The 23,266-nt window shown below is 35.7% G+C and overlaps 1 protein-coding gene across 2 annotated transcripts in view; it reads right to left on the bottom strand.

The window, feature by feature from the left end:
* Positions 1-23,266, bottom strand: part of LOC113230620 (hillarin) — a 120,819-nt gene that overhangs the window by 58,656 nt on the left and 38,897 nt on the right. For both annotated transcript variants that reach the window (XM_026464615.1, XM_026464616.1), the window contains 2 exons: positions 21,778-21,967; positions 6,997-7,187 (listed from right to left, as the gene is read on the bottom strand). In XM_026464615.1, coding sequence (XP_026320400.1) covers positions 6,997-7,187; positions 21,778-21,967 — 381 coding nt within the window. The remainder of the gene's footprint in view (positions 1-6,996; positions 7,188-21,777; positions 21,968-23,266) is intronic.

Raw genomic sequence — 23,266 nt, 5'->3', positions numbered from 1 at the left:
TCTCCCACATCCTCTCCAATTCTTGTAACTCTATCGACAATATTAGTCGATAGATTTACAAGAATGCGAGAGGATGTGGATTATATTTTTCTGTATCTAATGGATTAATAAACATTTTTGACGTAACTCCACTTATTCCATTCTTCCAAGTGCGGTGCGAACTATTTATCGCTAAACGGGTTACTCCACGGATTATTGTCATTCAAGTATGCAAAAGCTGTATAATAAACCTTTAGTATAAAAAGTTTTTGTTTGACTATAGATTTAAACCTCATGAATTGTAAAATGATGTCATAATCACTTCGAACGATATCTCCCGACCAATCTTACAGTCAACTCGAAAGGCATTATTCTTCACAGGAATTTTAAACGTGTATAAGGAAAATGACGGCTATGAAAAACAGTCCGATCAAGTAATATTTTTTATAGTTTCGTGAGAAGAAACTCACAAAGATTATTAACTCGAAATTTATAAGCTCGAATTAAAATTTCGAGGTCACGATACTTCCGATTACTAAGAATCTGAAAGATGTAATCATGACGGATTACACTGTCACGGTTATTAGAAGGCAATATTGCGAAATTATAAATATAGGGTTCTTGCCCAATAAAGCCGAATTGTTATGTAAATTGAAGAAACTTTTCCTAAGCATTAAACTCATTATGGCTGCAATTCTGTGATTTGAGACATTTTAAAATGATTACGTCATTATCACGGTGTGTAACTTAATTATAACATGAGAAACTACTGCCGCTTGGTGTTACTTATATTTTTACTTATGCAATCTTGTAACAAGTACATTATGAAAAAAATTTGGCATGAATTGTGAAGTAAATAACATATAACTCCGCTATATCAATATAATGTTAGATTATGCAACAAATTTTCAAAAAGGTTCAGGTACCATACAAGACACATCTTGTATGGCAGTATTGGTTTCTCTTTTCAATGACGAAAGTCTGGACTACTGCCTTAAGTGCCGTGTGCAGAAAATCATAATTATAAACACTATGAAATCTTGGACGTGATGATGAAATGATTGGACGTTGTTTCTAATTTAAAAAGAAATAACAAATTCTGGACTGTTATATAATATAATTTAAACTTTACTCAGTTGGCATATTGTTGTAAGTTCATTACCTATTATTGCAAGTTACGACATTTTAATTTTATATTAAAATTTCATTCAATGCACTGCCATCTAGCGGTCAATAGCTGAACGACGACGAAATCGAGACGTTTACTTAGTTTTCCAGAAAAGGTTTAACGTTTACTTCTATTTCTTGTAACAAAAATTTGTTATGATAAACAGAATAAAATAAGACTTAACTGGATTTAACTTAAATAGGAATTCACTCAATTATTCTCCTCATCCAGATTCACAGTACAAACCGTTGGGCCAGATAGGTCGTCCGAGAAAATTGAAAGAAACTTGTTCAACTTTCCCCACATACACGCAAAGGTTTTCCTTTTTTTTCTATACTGTTTTCATAAGACCCCTATAGTTTGATAAAACGAAGGCGTGTACTATCATCCGATCTGGCTCGCATTCCTATCTCTTCGACTGGAACTGATCGCGTGCGGCATGGTGCAAATTGTGTACAACTGCGGAACCTATCATTAGGTGCACAGCGCCAGTTTATTATTGCTGTTCGAGAAATTCAGAACCAATGTTTTGTTCATTACGTTGAGCACAAACCAGCTGTAGTAAGCAAGCTGGTGATGGTGTACTAGAATTTGTTATTATCAGCGGTATCTAAGTCAATAAGTGTTGAGGTAAGTCGATTTGGTGCGTAGCGTTTCCTTTTCCGTATTTGTAAAGATCTCTTGCATAGATTGTTGTAAGATTGTGTGACTAAATGATTTAAACAAATAACACATGCAATCAGAAATTTGTGATAAAAACCTTTAACAAAATGACACCCTGTGACGGTGTGATCTCCTTACACCGTCATCTCACCTCTTTGTATCGCCTCTCTCCGCTTGTATCCTATCATTTTTTATTTTACATGTATTTAAATTTTAAATTTGAATTGTTCCATCTTCCCTCACTATCTCATTTTGTTTTCGTACCACGGTCAATCTCAACTCGACCGCCACAACAGTCGGAGCTGTTCCAAATTCCATCGCGAATAATCGCTAATTCTGGTTCATTACTACGTTTGTAATCATTTAATAATCTAAATCACGTGTAATAATTTATAAATCTACAGCCTTCGTGTACCTAAATCTGTAATTCAGTTACTCGGCCCATTTAGGGCCTTTCTTTAAACTTTACTTCTTTAGTAAATTTTGTAGACCGGAAGTTTCCCATTTCATTGCCGTGAACCTGTTCACGGCTAGTTAGGGTTACAACCCTTTCAACCCTTTTATGGTATAAATGCGGCTTAAACGTATGATTGCCCAACATTATGTGTTTAATAATAAGAATTTGGCGACAACAAAAGGTACATGTTATCCCAAATTGTTCTTTCCACAACAGGCGTTATTCCTAATCGTATTCCCCATAGCCTCAAATTATTAAGTTATAAAAAAAGCCTCTACATTACCTTGCACAAAGTTGTAATTTGAAATACATGCCACATTATCAGAAAGTTCATGCTGATAGGAGAGGACGAAATAGGCTCTTATTTACTTGATTCGGTACTTAATTGTGGTTCACACCAGCCGATAGGCTGACGAAAATACAGTAAATAATAATAGTAATAAATAATAATAAATAATAAAGTAAATAGTTAGTGTATACTATTAATAACAATAATAGCACTACTACAGTATGGTAACCGTTCGGCACAGGCCTTCTCATACAATGAGAGGGTTTGGGCTGTAATTTCCAAGCGGGCCCAATGCGCAATGGAAATTACAATTCATCATGAAATAATTTAATGCTGAGTGTGAAGTTCCCATTGCGCATTGGGCCTAGACTGGGCCGGATGCGCTGAATGCCCCAATTCAAGAAATCTCTAAGTCCATTAAGGGACTTTAAGCACAATCACCACCATTTGCTGATACATTTGCTATGGTTTATTCTCATCGTTTTATCTCTAACAAGTATTTATCTATGTCATGTTTAAAAAAATAAAATTTTAAAAAATAAGTTAAAGTCGCTTCAAAGACAAAAAATAAAACGAATGTGCAATATCCAGAAACTAAAAAATGGACTAAGTGATTTCTTGAACTGGGTCACTCTTGCTTTGCAGTTCTCAAAATGCGTTCCCAGCACTGATTTTTAATTAAGGCCCTAAGAAAGGTCACGAAACAATATTTGCAAGCATACAACATAACCACACAAGCTTAAGCATTTAGTACGATGAAGAAAAATATCGTGATGAAACCTGTGTGTCGAAAAAGTTCCAGTCCAACCCTTGGAAAACGTGTGTAGGCTTTCTCCTTAGAGAAAACCCGTGACCAGCAGTGTACACTTTTAACGGTATGCACGCAAAGCCTGTTAACTTGGATCAAATCTAAATTGAGAAGAAATCTAGCTTTGGAATCAACAGACGTCGTTAAACATGGCGCGAAACCAGGAGATGTAGCATCCTCTGAGCCGTAGTTTAATTTTGCTTGTACCTATTTAGATTTAATCATTAAGCGATACTACCTCAGCTCGAATAATTTTTTTCCCGTACTGTATCGGTTTTATTGCGCGGGTCAGGCACACTGGCTTTATTTCACAATTATGTTTTTACAAACGATATCAAAGCCATTTGGAAAATGTATAACAAAACTATAAGCGTTCTATTTAGTTCAGTTGATATAAAGAAAAAAATCATTAGTATATTATGTAAAGTACATATTGAATACAGCGGTTTTTCTTGTAATATTTCGAGGTAAGTTTGTGTTTTATTCTATTGTGAACATTTTTATATATACTAATCAATGTATTCTCATTTTTACTATATAATTTTTCCAAAATGTATTATTATTCCGTATATATATACGACAATTTCACTGTTATGCGAAATCAACCAGCCATTTGAGATATTTTTGGTAAGGTCACATCTATGGCAGTTGCAGTCATTTAGAGCCCTAAAACCATTGACTTACAATTATATGGACGTCGGGTCCGCGCTAAAAAGTGTCCGAACTTATAGGGCGTTAAAATCGTATACAGAGCGTCATTCACGCTTGAGTCTTCGTTTGTTCGACTGACAGCGAAGCAAGCAAAATTAGACAGTACTGCGATGACATTACAATTTAAATTCAACGTTTTAGCTTTTTCATATTCCTTTACATGTCACTACGTTTAAATAGGTTGACTTGGGACATTTTTTTCGTGTTTTTTGTATTAGACCCGTCGTCCATTTATTTGTAAGTCAATGCCTAAAACGCAAAAATATTGACAACCATTTAGTAGCAGTAGAGCACCTTGTGAAAGAGTTCGTCCGCGGAGTTACTGCCACCTTACCTATTTCTGCCGCCAAGCAGTAATGTAAACATTACTGCGTTTCGGTTTGGAAGGTGCTGGTGAAATTACAGGCACATAATGAGACTAGTCAACTTATGTCTCAGGGTGACAGGAGCAGTAGCGGTGTTCCTAAGATCCATGCGATTTAAAGCTCTTGAATGGCACTGCAATTGTTATGAACAGGCATGAAGCTTGCCATCAGGCGCACCACTTGTTCGTCCCGTCACTTGATATTATAAAAAAAAATCTCAATTGCTTCCACCACTTCCATCACTATCTTTTTTTATTGGTATCCTGACATCCCCAGTAGGAGATATATACTACCTCTATATTAGAACTAAGTCCAAACTCATGGTACCACGTTTTCGTTTAACTAAGGTAAACGATTCTTTTATGAGGAACTGTATACGTTTATACAATAAGATACCGGAGCATTCATTCATTCATTCAAAAGTCATATTACAAAATTGTAGACTACGTGTTAGATAAAGCTGTATGGAAAGACAACATGAGTCTAGATTCGACACAAATACGATTCAAAATGTATTCTATAGCATTTAACTTTACTTGAAAAGAGCAATCCCTAGAGTTTCTTACTCGTTCTTCTCAGGGAGGTCAGCGTAGTGAACTAGCAGTACCTTAAAAATGACGTTTTCTAGCGTAAAAATTTTATCTATGGAATAAATGAATATTTGACTTTTGACTCCCCGCGCTTCCATTTACATTCGCTCTATAAATTTGTGCTGTCAATCTACCAGCATTCATTCTTTCTACATGACCAAACCTCAAATGGTTTCCATCCCATCTCTATCCTGCAGAGCTAGCATGACAGGGCGGGACTGGTGGAAGAACGATAAAGCACGAGTATCTATGAGCTATATATAGCAGTATCTCGCGCTTTGTGTCTGTCTCGCGCAAGTCTGTAGGGCTAGCAGGATAAGGCGCCGTGTGCAGGCGCAAGACTTGTGCGTCCCGTCACTTTGTATTAAAAAAAAAAATCTTAAATTGAACTTCGAAATATATTTCGAAAAACAATTTGAAAACCGATTATTGAACATAAAATTTTAATACGAAGTAAAAGTATGTAACTTATAACGAACGGCATTGTCTCACGCAAATCTAAGTCAATAAAATTGCAAGATCAAAGAAAATTCTACTTTACAACCTCAACGTTACCGCAAGGCCTATATTAAACCACCGGTCTCAATTTCAAGTAAACATTGACGGACATTACCATTGATAGCAATCCATAACGCGCTTACCATTACACGTATATGGCAAAAAAGGAATTGATAAGTCAATGGACCATTCTGTGAACGGTGAATGCAACAGTCTCCTATTGGACGTAGAAGTAGGTTGTGGGAAGCATGGAGGTTGTGTAACTACCGGACTAGTTGAGATACTTGGTAGATAATTACAACGTTTTCAACATTTTAACTACTCTTGATCTATAAGTTAAATATGAACCGAGAAGTCAAACCAATAGTCGTGTGGGTCGTTGAAATATTGCGCTCTTTTTTATAAATAATATTTTTTTTATAAAAAAACCGATAAAATTCGCTTATTCATTTTCGATGTGTTTTATTTTCATTGGATTTACATATGAAGAGACCAGGGAAGGAATGATCAAAGTCTACGTCAAAGGAAAGTGGGTGAAATTCAAAAAAATCGGATTCACCCTCTAATTTGTCACCTTTAGAAATCGGTTCGCAAAAACCTCCTTTTTGAAGTCGGTTAAAAATAAGTGCCCATTTCACCTCAATCTCACTTGATGGAAAGTGACGATGAGGTCGACGATGAAGAATGCACACCTAAATAATACCTATTCACTCTCGCCTTGTAAAGGTCCAAGTTATATCATTCAGGAAATACCTCTCCATAGGCGTTCGTCATATGAACGTGGAAGCGTAACGCCTCGTGTGAATCCTTGGAATATCTACAATGTAGGGGTAGAAAAGCAGCTACGTGTAGTCCGATGATGGAAAGTGTTAAAAAACTCATAAAGGCAAGCGACGGTGGAACCTAGCAGGTGACAAGTGACATAACAGGTCTTTTATGTCGTCATAATCTTTGTATTGCAGTTTATACGTAACTATACAACATCATTATCTAACAATGTTTCATTGTAAATAGAAAGTATGTATACTGGGTGACCAATTAAAAAGAAATTAAAATTTTGGTGGTATTTACAACACAAATCTCTCTTGCTTCTGGGGAATATAAATTGTGTGTTTTTGACGTAGGTTAAATCGTAGATCAAAGGTAGGTGGTCTAAGAGTGATGTCACACGGTGCGTTGGCGCCGGCCGCGGCGTTGCGACGTCTGAGCGGTGCCGCAGCGTTGTATTACATATAAATTAGAATTACATGGTGCGTTGAAACGGCGAGCGGTAACGGAACGCGTGCGTATCGAACTAAGGGCCAGGAGACGAAGCGGGGAGTCCTGCGGTGCGGAAGTAAGTGGAGTTACATTGCGACACCGCATTGTTCGTGTTATACTTGATGCACTGTAATAATAGCAATGCGACGACGCAACGCACCGGCGGCACCCGTGTGGCATCACTCTAAGGATAAAAAACAATACTTACCAAATAACAGTCAATAGGTTTCTCCCTCGGTCTGTGGTATGCTTTTTGTAGCTCGGTTTGTTTGAGCGCATGCGCGATGTGCAGTGCGCTTGCGTCGAAGCGCCCGTACTGATAGTCAGGCGTGTCACGCGACAATTCACGCGCGGGAGACGCGTGAACGCTGCCGCCGTTTGTCGCGCGCGTTGGTGACACTAGAACAACAGATTATTGTTTTATTATTTACAGAAATTGCAACTATTAATTATTTTTACTTTAAAATGGTAAGAGTCGAAGTTAACATGGGTGTCTTAGGTGTTTTTCGTCGTCAAAGGTGCAAAAAATAAGTTTTAATATTTACATTCATGTCAAGCATTCATTTGACGAGAAGACGTTTAAAATCAGGGTATCACAAGTGTATTAGGGCTGACACTATTTCTACTAAACATCTGCGACATTGTACAACTACTTCCGGCATTGATACTGCTTTTCAAGCAGTGCGCTCCAGCATTCACAATTGGACCAAAGAGTGCAGGTTCAATGAATGTAATTATAGTCCTTGTCAATTTCACCAACAAATTTATGGATTATTAATGTATTTACGTAGATAAATCAGCAGTTAGTTGAATTAAGACAAACCTTATATATATATATAAATATATGTACATTTTAATTTTGTTAAACATATCGACTCATCCGAAGAACAGAGTCCGATGTGATTATACAACGAAAATAGATACATAATCTCCTTACTCAAAATAAGGCTTAGCTATAGGTGTTTTCATAATTCGATGTATTATTTCGTTTCGGAAATATAAAATCGATCAATGGTCGATCTGAGAATAAGCAGTATTGCACGGATGAGTTGATATGTGGTTGTGCAGAAGGGATTAGTTAAGCAATAAGGATGAATGTCTTTAGTTTTTTGTTTACTTACATACATACATATAATGCATGCCCCTTTTCCATCGAGACTGGGCAACAAACGGCCTTCCCCTAGCTGCGACTCTGACACATATATTTCGGTTTGTTTTTTGTTTGTTTTATTCTAGTTCGCAATCATGACTATATGTAATGTACTTTGTTATATGTAATAATTGAAAAGAGTTTTCTCTGTAGTACCTAAACAAGAGTTTAACTTTGAAAGACTCCCTTTTTATGATACCAAATGACAGGACGAGCAAGTCGTGCGCCTGGTAGTAAGCGACACGCCTGTGCATAACAGTTGCAGTGTCGCTCAAAGCTTTAAGAGGGAGCAGAGGAAAAATTCCTAATCTTCGATTTCATTTTAGAGGGGTATAAAGTTAAAAATAAAATATTGTATGAGTAAGTACACGATATATTCAAGCATAGACCTTAATCAGAAAAACAATAAAGTTTCCTCGATAGATAAAAATCACGAAATGACCTCTAATTTTCACATTTTTTCGATTCATCCTCGAAATGCTACAGGTTATTAGGACAAAAATTAGATAATTAATTATATTTATGCATGATCGAGAACTGTCACTACGGATTTTTTTTAATCCCTTTAGTTTTAGAGTTATTCCGCTAAAACGAATTTGGTACTTTTAATGTGCAAAATTCAACATCTCCTGTCGCATGTCACGCGAACTTCAGGCATATACTTGTTTCACAAATTTGGGCGGAGCCAACGTCAAAACTTTTTTGGCATGAGAGCTCTCAAATAGCAAAGGCCTGAGGGGCACTGCCACCGCGCCCGTCACCCTGAGACGTCTGTTGAAAAGTCCCAAGTGCCTATAATTTTTCCAGCACCCACACCATTCTTAACCGGAACGCAGTAATGCTCACATTACCGCTTGACGACCAAAATAGATACCATGGCTGTACTTCCCCGAACGAACTCTTTCACATGGAACTTTGCTGGTACTAAAATTCCCTTCCTCCGATACCTTACAATTTAAACCTTCAATTCTCAAACCACCAGTACCACTCAAACTAGCGGTACCAGCAATAATAACCGCTCATTGGCTGCTGAGCGACTTGAGCACATCACAGTGGATCACCAACGCGAATAAATCACCCACCGCCATGCCACTTGTGCGATTTATTACACTGGGAGACTACAATGATGCAATAAAGTGTGCACCTCTATTTACCTCTATGAGTTACGACTCCCGAGTGCATTGTAAAAATATAAGAAGTAGATATTAAAAAAAAAACGGAATTGGATCGAAATGGTATAAGAACTATTTGTCTATAGTAAGGTAAAAGTGGGTATGCGACACTTAGGTTGGAAACAAGTTATTTTTACGAAAAGATAAAGGGAAAACTTAAATCTTGGCTTCCAACGGTGTAATAAAAACCAGCTTTGATTGACCTACACTGGTAGATATAACAATGTTTTGAAAAGGACTGTCAAACTGAAATGAGACTGCGCTGGATAAGTTTGTCGCATGGACCCATAGAGATGGTCTCACACGGCAAGGGACTGGTCTGACAATTAACAAGCAGCAGAAGAGCTTGTGAAAGAGTTAGTCACCTTACCTATTCTGACACCAAGCAGTAAGCATTACTGCGTTTCAATTTTGAAGGGTAAGAGTGTTGGAGAAATTAGTAGTCTCAGGGTGATAGGCGCCGTGCAGTGCCCCTCAAATCGTTGCGATTTAAAGCTCTCAGTGGCACTGCGACTGTTATGCACAGGCGTGTCGCTTACCACCAGGCACACGACTTCTTCGTCCCGCTACTTGTTATCACAAAAAAATACATTGCGTCAAATTGGCAGTTGTGGACGTCGAGAAGTGAGACCTTTGCCCCGTAGGGGGACACAATAATAGGCTACTTTAAAAGAAAATACATTGATTGTGTTATTAATTATAGTAATTTACTTATATTAAATAACTATTACCATTTGACTGCTTGTGTACTAAATAGGTTTACTCATTACAGTGTAATTAACAACCTAATGTATGAAAAACAACATAACGCATAAGGCACAAGTCAAAAGAAACCTGTTGAATGGTTCGCATAATTATCAGATGCAAATAATACAGATATGAATTTGCACACGTAGGTCGAATATTTAAGCTATTGTACAATATCGTAAATCCTAGATCCGGTCCATGTTTGCCTTGAATACTAAGTTCAATATGTTAATTTGCCTATTAATGTATTGAAATTAAGCGATAAGATCATCTCGATTAATTGGCTATATATTTATTTGTTTATATGCTTATCGTTTGATGTTTACGCGTTTATACTAATGTTCATGTTGATGTTTACAACAATAATAAGATATGTAATATTTATTTATTTATTCAATGTTGCACAATTACAGACACCACGCCAGCATATCAAGCTACACATTGACATCTTGTTCCGTTGCACTGGAGGCGATTTTCGAAATTAATTGTACACAAAAAAATATATACACAGCTGATTAAAAAACATGAAATAAGGAAATTACCGGATGAATTATGAATAAATAGTACGAAATAAATATTATGAAAAAACACGACAGTATTAAAAATTAATTAAATTTTTGTTTATGCTTTGTGAAAATATATCAAAATCTGTACCATTATTGTCTGGTAATGAGCTATTTGACAATAAGTAGGGTAACAAACACAAGGTATCTTATTTGTTACAATACAAGAGTTTAATACCCCTTGTAATAATATTTTTGTTTTGGATAAGTTTTGGTCACGTATATATCGTACAGCTTTTATTAATAATACCAACTGACGGGACGAACAAGTCGTGCGCCTGGTGGTAAGCGACATGTTTATCCACAACAGTTGCAGTGTAACTCAGACCTTCAAATTGCAAAGATCTTAGGGGCATTGCCACTACGCCCGTCACCTTGAGGCATAAGTTGACAAGTCCCATATGCTTGTAATTTAACCAGCGCCCTTACCCTTTAAAACTGGAACACAGCAATGCTGATATTACTGCTTGGCGGCTGAAATAGGTAAAGTGGCAGTACTTCCTTGGACGAACTCTTTCACAAGGTGTTTAAGTGCTACTATGACAGCTAGTATAGATATGGCGTTTTGAAGAAAGCAGTTTGGTAATACGCTAGATTGACCATTGCCTGTAACGACCTAGAGCGTAGACGTTTTAATAACAGCAGAGATCCTTGCATTGCATAGGATGTAGCGATTTTTTAATCGATTCATTTTTAAGCGAATCGATTCAAAACGACAGTGGATCGAATCGTTTAGACCGTATTCACAATTTAAACAAATGTAAGTAGAGACTTTTGTTTTAATGATTTCGTCAAGTAAATCAACGGAAAATGAATAGGAGGACAATGCTTTGGACATTAAGTTATATGATATTATTATTGAAGAGTTTAGCTAGATGTAAATGATTGGCATGTGTGGAAAGCAAAAAAAAAAAACATATTATGGCAATTAAATCATGTAATAAAGGTGTTTTATTTATTACAAATTTTGAAACGATGTTATGAGATCGATTCTGAGGCATATGATCCATAACGATACAAAAACTCTATTTAAAACAATAAATCGTGTATCCCTTGTGACGATGTGACCTCCTTCTACCGTCATCCCACTTTTTTGTCACTTGTTTTCTGGTTTCTGGCCACTTGTTTTCAAATTTTGAATCGTTCTTTAATTCGTTTGCCTCACCATTCTCATTTTGTTTCGTTTCGTCGTCACTCCCTGCTCATCGCTGTAGCGAGCAGTTCCGCTATAAGTTTTAATTGCGCCTAATTTTGATCTTTTTACCAGTTCTCAATCTAAATCATGTGCCAATTTTAATGTTAATACCAATCTGTAATTCTGTACAACTCGACCCTTTCGGAGTAAGTCTGTCCCACGTTTAGTATCTAAGTAGGGAGTGTTTTGTAGCGTTGTACCTGTTTTTTATACACCTTTTCTTGTTGCCTTTCTTTACCTATGGAATAAATTTTTGTGGACCGAAGTATCCTATTTTATTGCCGTGAACCTGGCACGGCACATTAGTGGTTTACAACCTTTTGACCCTAACTCGAGTGCACCGGGATATTAGGTATGCGAATATGTGTATCCGTACACGGCCCGGACGGGCATGCACACAAATAAGCCGCGTTATTATGTTTGTATGGAGTTACACTATTTGTTTTATTATACCATGATGATGCTGATGATGACGATGATGATTGTAAGTAATTGATGGAACGAGATTGGCCTCCCCTATAGCACGAGGAGTAACCGAAGCGAAAACACATTGCCCTGAAAATTTTCCACAGTTACGTCTGTCAGTTAAGGGAGTGGCGATGTACGTGTTCTTTATGGCATATGTGTGCTTACGGCTACTGGTCATACTGCCGAGGCAACTTTCGTCGCAAATGCTTTTGCGAATTGACATTCTAGTTTTAAAGATAGACTATAAAATACAGTCAATAATAAAAATTAATAAATGCTTCTTCACAATACCTTCGTGGCATAATAAATTTGCCCCAAAGAGTACTTCATCAGCAGTAGAAAATCAAAGGCCGATTACAATATGATGCTCTAAATTTAGATTAACTATTGCAAAATGCTATAATTAGATTAAGGCACCGAGTGATTTTGAAAACCGGTTTTTTCGGTTATTAATTTTCGGTTACCTGGTTATTCGGTTTTTTCGGATATTTTTCTATTGTCTCCCAAATAATTCTTTAAAAGTGTCAGAAAACTTAAAAAAGACCCGAAATTAGTGTTTTGTAGATTATTTTTATTATTTATGGAATTCACAGCTTCAATGAGATCAATCGACTTCATATATAATAAAAAACAAATCGTCAACGTTAATATTTTAAAATAAATTTGCATATTTAGAGCATACTTGTTGTTACACAACAAACCTCATGCGTCTCTCGCTACCCAAATTTTACCTGCACCCATCTTGAGGATGCTGTCGCTGCATTATAGCCAGATACCCGTGTTCCTAGCATTTAGTTAGCATATATTTATAATTATTAATCACGATGCAATTATATTATGAGTTACGAAAATCCCGAAAGCCCCGGGTTTTCGTTAGATGAAAATCGGGTTCCAAAATGGAAGTTTAATCGGTTTTTTCGGACAACTAAGTCAATTAGTATCATAAAAAATAATAACAATATGATGTAATTACGTTTATTCAATGTTAGGACGTTTCACCACCACGATATTAAATTATTTTTTTGTGAAATTACTCCACTAGTTTGTTATAATTATTAATACGTACACTTAGAAAAAATTCCTTCCATCCGGCTGGATTCAAATCAGCGTCTTCTAGCTGTGCTAGACGCTATGCCAACTAAGCAACGGAACGAACGGCGGATCTTACGAATTTTTCTATGTCCTTGTTGCAAATTTTTGTTTTGGTTTTTGACAATTTATGGTGCTTAACAATTATTACTTGTATGCTGCTTTAAATTTAGATAATAATAAACTGTTACAAGATGCTATAACTAGATCCAATTACTTAGTCTCAAATTAGGACACACCCTGAAATATGAGTACGAAATTGACTCCGAGCGCACTTCCTAACCACGCAAATCGGAACCAAGAGGCGTTTCGTAAATTGGTCCCACCCGAAATTGAATCCGGCGCTTCTTCATTTACAGTGCTAACTGTTGTACATCCAAATAAAAGACAAACATACAATACAAAGACTAAAATTAACACGTAAATTCAAATTTACGGAATTTCCAACTTTAACGAACCTGTTTCCTTCTATTACGAAAATCAATTTGACCATAACGTCAATGTAACTTAGATACAACTTAGTTGTCACTTAGATAAGGTTGAATATAAGTAAAAGTTACTTGTTTAGAATAAATAGAATGGTGTCGTTGGCCGTCTGGCATCTAAGTTACGTATTTCACCTACGTAATTGTTTTAGAACTAGACAATTTGATTTTTAGTTAAAATAGGTAATACACTATTTCCTTATCTTATATATCCGTATATATCGTATATTCCATATATATATCTGAGTTGGTAAGAAAAGAGACACACATTTCTAAACAGTAACTGAAAATTTTGTTAATAATATTATTCGGTTGGCTAAAAAGATCCGCGCCGTATTAAAGAATTTTGAAGAGAGAGAAAAATGATTTTTTTTTTTCAATGTTTTTCATTTAGAAAAACATTGAAAAAAAAAATCAAACTTTAATTGTTGTCTTTTATGATACTAAGTGACGGGACGAATACAACTCGTGCGCCTGGTGGTAAGCGACACGCCTGCCCATAACAGGTGCCACTCAGAGCTTCAAATGACGAAGATCTGAGGCGCACTGCCACTGCATCCGTCATCCTGAGATATAATGTTGACAAGTCCCATGTGTTTGTAATTTCACCATAATACGTCCCAGTTTGAGGCTAGGTAATTGCACTAAGTTTTTTTTTTATAATATCCTGTTACGTGATGAGCAAAACGTGCGTTTAGTGGTAAACTACACGCCTGTACACATAACAGTTGCGGGGCCAGTCAGAGCTTTAAATCGCAAAGATCTGAGAGGCGCTACCCCTGCGCTCGTCACTCAGAGACATAAGTTTGAAATCCCATGTGCCTGTAATTTCAAAAGCACTCTTACACTTGAAAACCGGAACACAGTAATGCTGACATCACCCCTTGGCGGCAGAAATAGGTAAAATGGCAGTACTTCACTGGACGAACGCTTTCACAAGGATCTCTACTGCTACTAAAATGTATATATGGCTGATATGTATATACTATATATAGATATCAGAGTGAGTGAGGAAATAGATTTCTCACAGATGGCGCTTCGGCAAAAAATCCTTAACGGAGACGTTGGTTCGCATTCAGCCTGATCGAAGGAATTTTTTCTAAGTGTTCGATGTTTGTAATAATAATTATACCCAATTAGTGGAGTAATTTCACAAAAAAATAATAATGGTGGTGAACCATTCTGACATTCCATAACACTTAATAACAAAATATTAATTAAGCGGTGATATGACAGATTATGTATGAATCTATTAGGGAACGTTTCCATTCTGTATTGTATTGTATTTATTTATTGTCACATGTACATAGTCAGGTGTTACAAATGTGTTACGACTAGAGTGTGATACATGAGCCTGAAAAGGGTATTGCAAGTCAAGATATTGAATGCAATATAAGAAAATATGTATAGTGAAACAAGATTAAAAAATAAAAATTTACAATAGGAATTGAGAGGCGTAAACAAAAAATGTTAAAATTCAAAATTGGTGTCAAAATAAATTTTAAAACTAAAGCAAAAAACGTTCATGGAGAAGGTCGAGATAATATAATATATTAATTTAGCATCATTAAGCCGTATACGTCACTGCTTCAACCCTTACTGGAGTAAACTCAAAACGTTATCCCAAAAAGTAAGCACAAAATACTAATTAAGCAATGATTTGATAGATTTGACAAGACTCAGTGGCGCAGGTCCACCCACCAAATGAAAGTCAAGGTCTCCTACATACGTAACAATCATTTAACTAGCCTATCACTGCTTCATTAAAATATAATTATTTAATATTAGTAGGTATGACCTAAGACCCGTTCCACACTCAGAGCATACCGACACGACGCAATATCGTGTCGTGTGCTGACGATTTAGCTCGCCCAAGTGACTGTTACACATCGCTAAGTAATCCTTTTTAGGGCTGTGTTGCGAAAGGTACTAAATATGGAGTGAATGGGTTTATTATACCTGGGTTAAATTAAATGTATAGTTGAATAAATGAATAGTTTGTTTCTGAACAATTGCAGTAAGGTCTGTCGTGTGATTTCGAGTTAGATCATTACCGTTGGGTGTTTTAGAAATTTACAGACGGGTAATGTCCAGCGTTATTGCTTTATGCACTACATTCCAGCTTTGACCTTTACTCGTGTAAACAGCTCTACTATGCCACGGCTAAGAATCATAGATTACAGCTTCGAATCCTCTTTCACAGAAATATTAAAAAAGAAATTGTTTCATTTTGTCTTTTTACCTACCACCTTGTATATAACATTATGGTATGCAATAAGGTATTGAGTATCGTCTTCCAAAGTGTTCTGTACTGAAATATACTTGAAACACAATTAACTTTGAATGTTTCGGCCAGAGTCGAGACGTTACGGAGTGAGCGATGACCTTTACTGTACTAGTGCACCGGCCAAAATCCTTCAAACTCAAATACAAAAATATTTATATTACATATACGTTGCATAGAAGTGAAAAAACATTTTGAACTTAATTGCTCGCTCGAAAGGCCGTTGTTAGTTATCAAGGTCAGGTACAAAAGCGTTAAAGGCTAATGTAGTATACCTATCGAATTGCCTAGATTTATAGATTCTAAAATATATTAGCAAAGTGATAAATAAAATAGTAGCAATATACATTTCTACATCACCTTAGTTCTCAGCAAGTTACGTAAAGCTAACTAAACCACGCATGCGTCGGAGTCGGTCGCCGGTTCGTTGCGCAAACGCATGCCATTTATAACAACTTTTTTTGGTGTTACTTCCATTAAGAAACTGTTGATATATGGGTAGTTGCGTTAGATTTATATATTTTTATTATTAATGTAAACCTACATAGGTTTTAGTTAGAATTTTATCAGACACTCAGGATTTGTAGGCGTTATAAAGGACGAGCGGAAGTAGTTGTGGTGGAGGAGAGACGGTTGTGTTGGTGGTGTGATATGTAGTTGTTAATTCAGAATTAATGTTTAACGTAATACAAACTAAATAATGATGCTATTAGCAGGTTTTGTACTTAGAATGAATAATTTTGGGTTGTAGAGATGGCCGTTTCCTCCTGCTCCTACTAGATGCTCGTACTGGTAGGAGCACGAGGACTAATATGTTCTTATGCTCTTACGATCCTATCGTGACGTCGTATCTAACAAATACACTGAAGTAGATTAAATAAAATATCAAAATAAAAAAGTCAAAAATATCTTTATTTCGTATGTAAAAAAGAAAATTACACTTGAAATCGTTACTTTGCGCTCTTTCGTAAGGCAGATTCAACTGAGAATGATCAAGAAACTTTAGGGGTTGCTCTTTAAAATTAATATAGTAATTTAAATGTATATACAGAAATAACCTGAAAGAGCTAAACGGACCACTACCATGGACTTTTGTATAAAGTTTTTCATTTACAATAATTTTAAACCAGGTCAATGGCAAAGCTTGAAAAACAACCAGAATCTTATTATATACGAAGATGGAAGCTAGAATCGATAACATACATACGAGTACTTCAATATCAATTACATATACATATAGGTGACAGTACATGAGTAGGAGCACGAGGAAACTTATTTATTCTTTTGGTCCTACCAGTAGGAGCATAAGGACACGTTAGTCCTCGTGCTACTACTAGTAGGAGCACCCAGTAGGAGTATGTGGAAACGGCCGTAGAGATCCCATATATAGTATCTACACGTTTTTAGGGTTTTGGTAGCTAGGAATTCGTAATCGCAGGTTCAAATCCAAATAACGTTTACCAATCAGTCTTGAAATGATATAAAAAATATAGAATTTTTATGAATGATTGTGATTTTGTATTAGCATGTGTTAATGACGTCTTCTTGTGACGCCAGCCTATTGTAAACTAGTACGTACTACCATTTACAAATCAAAATTTGCTTTCAGTATGGATATAATGGCTACTTATACTTATTCTGGGGTCTAATGACTTCTTTATTTCCACTGATGCGACACTGTAATGAAACGCTCAGAAAATGGATCTCCATTATGAATTTTTAAATATGGATTCGATCACTGTACTACTTATTCTTAATAAATGCAATTCTATTATAATTAAATGACACATAAATATAATTACGTCGAGTTTAATTGATTTCTTTACTAAATGCAGCAAAAAGACATCTAAGATATAAAAGTTGATAAAATTGAAAAAAAATTCTTTAAACTTTGTTCAAATACGTTGACAGTGACAGTTTTTGACTGCATGCATGCTGTGTGGTTGAGTGTGCATTATATTGTTATTTAAAAACGGAACACAAGTAATCGAATTCATATTTAAAAATGCCATAATGATTAAAATTAAAATGTATGTGGACCGTAATACATAGACCAAAAAGTTAGAATACGCATAGAAACTCTGCAGTGGTATTATTTCACTATCATAAACCTTGGTAATCACTTTTAATTATACTTTTAACAATATATTTTTTTATTTGCCTATCATAATATCTGTCTATGTATAACATCCTTTTATGTTAGTAACTTCTCAATGAACTTCAACAAAGCATCACACATTATGGATGCGTACAAAACTCCGTTAGTAAAAATACCTCGGATCGAAGGGACATAAATAAACCTGCGAGAATTCAAACTCACTTCCGAAGAAGGCTTGGCTAAGAAAGCTCCAACTTCGATACAATTCGGCACACTTCGCGAACCTTCGGTCGAAAGGGATATCTAAATATAAAGTGCTAAGGAGAAAAAGAGACAGAAGAACTTGTTGCAAAACACCCGACAACATTCCAATCAACAGCCTAGTGACCTGAAGCTCGGCGTATGGACTTGGATTAGGACCTTAATGACCTCTGATGTTTACTGGTTACAGTGCAGACACTTAGTTTTATGTTATTATATATTTTAGTCATTTATTTAAATTATTAGTGGAGTTACCCTAAGCGTAAACCTAAAAGAAACATCTGCGTATATCTCTAGACCTTACACATTTACAATTAAGTATATCCATATCTGATGTTTATTGCAACAAAATAGAGAAAAGGGAATCATCTAAAAAATCTTTAAAAAGTATAATTGTAAAAAATAGGCCAAGGTTTCATTGGGGTTTCGATGCGATAAAAAAGTTGATTTGATGAAGATTCAAGACAAAGCCAAGTTTAAATTTTCTCTACAAAACAAATTGAAAATACAGAAACTTATTGTAGAAATTATTGGATGTTGGTATTTTTTTCCTTCCCTTCGTACTTACTACTTCACCCATCTCCCGGGCATGACGCGACGCAACGCCTCGAGTGCGGCTGTTAATGAAATTTTCTACATTTAACTATAAAGACGAGTCAAAGGTAACGAATTATTTTTTCTTTTCTGCTAAATTATATTACAGCAGAGTATTTTTTGTTATTACTTATTAGTACAAAGGCCAAGGAAGGTTTTTTTCTATGTAAGTATAGTACAACCCCGTCCGACTGATACCTTTGTTTAATGTCATGTAAATACTGTGTAAATACAGCTACGGTAGCCTAACAGTTTGACCTATCTCTTCTCAAGCAGAGGCAGTGGGTTCGATTCCGGGCTCGTATCTCGTGAGTTTTTCGGAATTTAGGTGCGAAATTTCAATTTGAAATTTACTTTGACCTTTTCGGTGAAGGAAGAAGGTTCAAAACAGTCGGAGAACGCGTGAAGTCCCCAACTCGCAATGAGCAGTAGAGCTCCTTGTGAAAGACGTTCAGGGAGGCACGTCAGCGTTACTGTGTTCCGGTTTTGAAGGTTAAGGGTACTGGTGAAATTACAGGCACATGAGACTTGTCAACTTATGTCTCAGTGTGAAATAGCAGTGGCAGTATCCCTCAGACTTTTACGATTTAAAGCTTTGAGTGGCACTGTAACTGTTCGTCCCATTAATCAATATTATAAAAAAAGACAGACCTTGCCTGAGAGGAGACCTGTGTCCAGCTATGGGACGCGTAAAAGTGTTGATGATGAAATACTGTGTAAAATATAGTACCTATACCTATAATAATAACATCTGGATAAAATAAATCCATTGTTATCTACAACTGTTTTGTTGCAACAACCTCATTACGCAATTTTTTTACGTCTATTTTAAATCAATTAAACTACAATAAACAATTAATACGCTGTCAATTTTAATTCCAATTGCAGCCATTACATTTTATTATTTATAAATTGCAGTTTGTTAAGAAAATTAATAAAATTGAGCAATAAATTATATGAAAGTAAACGCAAACTCACATCTCCAAATGAAAATGTATGACACTTATTATGTTTTGCTAAAGTAACAAAGGAGTCTTATGTGAATAGTTAAGTTTGTAGAGTATTACACAGAAAGACAATAGGTCTTAACCTTGAAGCAGGTTGATCAATGCCATTACTTGCATAATTGACCATTACATGAACGAGTACATGCAAATTATTGTATTCGTGTATTTATATTTAAAACTTGGCAACTTTTTGTTTAGACAAAACTAAAACGTGTTTTTGAAGTATTTTTCTTAGCGTTGTTGTAATTTGATTAATTAGTTACTTATTAATAGTACATATCTATTGTTCATTTTCATTGTTTTCATTAGATTTTTGAATAAAAGTTTTTAAATCTATTCTAAATATTTATCCTTTAAAGGCAATGGTATTAGAATCATACAGCCTAGTTCCAAAATTATTTTTTAATTAATTTTTTTTCTCTTGTGTTATTTTGACATCCAAGTATATTTTAATGATTATTATTATTGCCCTATTATGTTAACACACGAAAATTAAGGTAACCTATTAGCGTTTAGCCCTTGGCTGGTTAAGTTTTTTCTAAAGGAAGTAGGTACCGGCTTTTTAATCACCAAAGGCTTCGATGAGGTGAAATGAAAACGCCTCAGCGAGGAATTGCGGCTGTTGCTTTACGCCGTTTTTACCGCATACGGCGTAAAACTGTACCACTATCTGACGTTGGCGTATTTTTGGGCACTGACATTGTAGTGTTTAATTCGAGAGGACGCTATGCTGCCTGTCTCTTTTTGTCTTACAATGACCTTGAAAAGAGATAGAGTTGGTCGGCTACAGAAACCGCAAATCATTTAGTTTGACGATTTCTGTCACACTGTGGTTAGAATTTATGGACGCTTGATGAAGAGATCCCGGTTCCGATAGTGTATTACAACTAATTCATTAGGAGCTTTGTAATTGGTACGAGTCCGAGGGTACTGCGTAAATTTCATTATACTCATGTTACAAAGAATAACCTAGTTTGATCAGATTGTAGGGTACATTATTATTATAGTTATATTATTATTTTGAATTCTCGATTCTTTTATAGCATAAAGATATTTTTTTACATTTTTAAATGCTAGAGACAGTATTCCTCGGCAATGGCACAGTCGGCCGAGGTTAGGGAGTCAAGTTCAAGAACCGATGAATTTGTACTGGAAGCTACAGAAATCAGAAGCTGACTGGAATTTACCCGTTTGCAATTGAAATTATAATATTGATTATAATGAAATTTTACTACCATGAGATTAATTTATTTTTGTGAAATTACTTCACTAGTTCGTAATAATTATTAATAGTTGCAGTAGTAGAGCTTCTTGTGAAAGAATTTCAGGGAAGTACTACCACCGTATCGATTTCTGCCACCAAGCAATAATGTGAGCATTACTGCGGTCCGGTTTAGAAGGGTAAGGGTGCTGGTGAAATTACAGGCACATGGGACTTGTCAACTTACGTCTCAGCAGGCAGTGGCAGTACCCATAACATCTTTGCGATTTAAAGTTCTGAGTGGCACTGCAACTGTTATGAATAGGCGTGTCGCTTACCAGCAGGCGCACGACTTGTTCGTCCCATCACTTGGTATTACACAAAAAAATACAAAGATCGAATACAAAAAAAGTTCCTGTGATCTGACAGGACTCAATCCTGCGTCTGTGCCATATCCGGGCGACAATTTTGCTAACTGAGCTACAGATCGATTCAATCTATTTTTCTATGCGTTTGACGGATTTTCGCCGTACCGTCAAGTGTGAGAAATCTGTGAAAGTATTTTTTCTGTCAAATGACTTTTGGTAGACCATTGAAATTATTTTAGTGTAAACCACATCCCACCATTATTATACTTACTACTACGCTTCAAGTAAAAGTAATAACTGTACTCACGTTCATTATCATGACTGTTTCTCGCTAAGCCACGAATCTGTTCATTCACGTAGTTGTTGCTCTTAGGTACATTTAGAGCACTTCTTATGCCGACTGATGAGTTGTCCAGGTGGCCAGGTCCGATCTTCGGCACATGACTGGAGCAGTACACTTCTTTATCTTCTGTCCAGTGCTGGTTGTTGAAGTATGTCTGGAAGAGATAAAATTATTGTACTTTATTTATTTCTTTGGCAATATTCATGATGTTTTACTATGATTTCCGTACGTTTTTTTTGGCAAAAATTCTCCTCTAATTTGTTATTGTTATTGTTATTGACATAAATAAAAACTTCTTCGATCTGACCTCTCTTAACCAACTGAGCAACAGACCGAGTCAAGAAACCGTACGAATTACTCTATGTGTTTCTTACAAATCTTTATATTGAGTAAACGACTTTTTTCGTCATCTATGAGAAATTTATGAAGTTACTAATTTCTTTCTCTCTCAGTCATCATTATGTTATGTCTTAATTAAAGTACACGGAAATTTCTACTTTAATATTAGTTACTTTTATAGTTGTTTGGTGCATTATTACTATTAATAAATGTACCATTAGATGGTCGTTTCTATCAAAAATATTTCCATTGTCCATCAATATCGTTCAATTACATTGTATTGACGCAATTATCCACAGTCGAATCATGATTGAACGCAGTAACAATAGCTAACTGTCCAGGTAAGTTAGACCTCTGCCGATCATCACATTTATTACGATTATATCAGAATTATAGGTCAAAACACAGGTCAGGTGTTAGCGGTGATGACACAAAAGGCTAACGAAATAATGCGCTTGTGATATGGTCAGTTAATTTGTGACAATGATATTGTAATATTTATGGAGCTTTTATACAGTTTGTGTTACTTCCTATATAATTGTATAGATAAAAGTATTTAAATCTGACAACCTGTTTTTTTCTTAGCTTTACACGGTTCTCACAAAAGATAACAAAGTATTTTTTTATTTTATTTTAAAATTGCGAATTTAAGATACGGATCATGGAAATTTAAGTCCTTAAAGATAAATAAATAGGAGCGATAGGAAAAATACAACTCAAAACATAGAAAAAAGAATTATGACTTAATAGTAACAAAAGTTAATAGTTAAGGAAGTTTTTGAATTTTGTTGTGTCTATCCTTAGAATAATAACGCATAGAATGATAGTTTCATATCAAACGAACTGTCACAAGTGAGGAAAAAATCAAATTCATGAAGGCTAGTTTTAGTAGTAGGTTAATTTTCGGTTTTAGTGAATATTTATATAAAAATACAAGTTGAAACGCTTTACTTCCTTGTGGAATGTGATTTTAGTATCTATTTTATGTCTGTCTGACGTATTTTTACACTCACCTACCGCACATTTCGTCATTTTTAGCTAAAATTCTTGATCTGTTCGCGGTGCAAGTTGACCTTGAGCACTGAAGGCCCGCCCGCTCGTGTAGGCCCATTGG

Source organism: Hyposmocoma kahamanoa, unplaced genomic scaffold, assembly GCF_003589595.1.
Source record: "Hyposmocoma kahamanoa isolate Upper Pololo Valley unplaced genomic scaffold, ASM358959v1 64, whole genome shotgun sequence".
Lineage (NCBI taxonomy): Eukaryota > Metazoa > Arthropoda > Insecta > Lepidoptera > Cosmopterigidae > Hyposmocoma > Hyposmocoma kahamanoa.
Note: the sequence above shows the minus strand (reverse complement) of the source record. Positions and strands in the feature narration are given on the sequence as shown.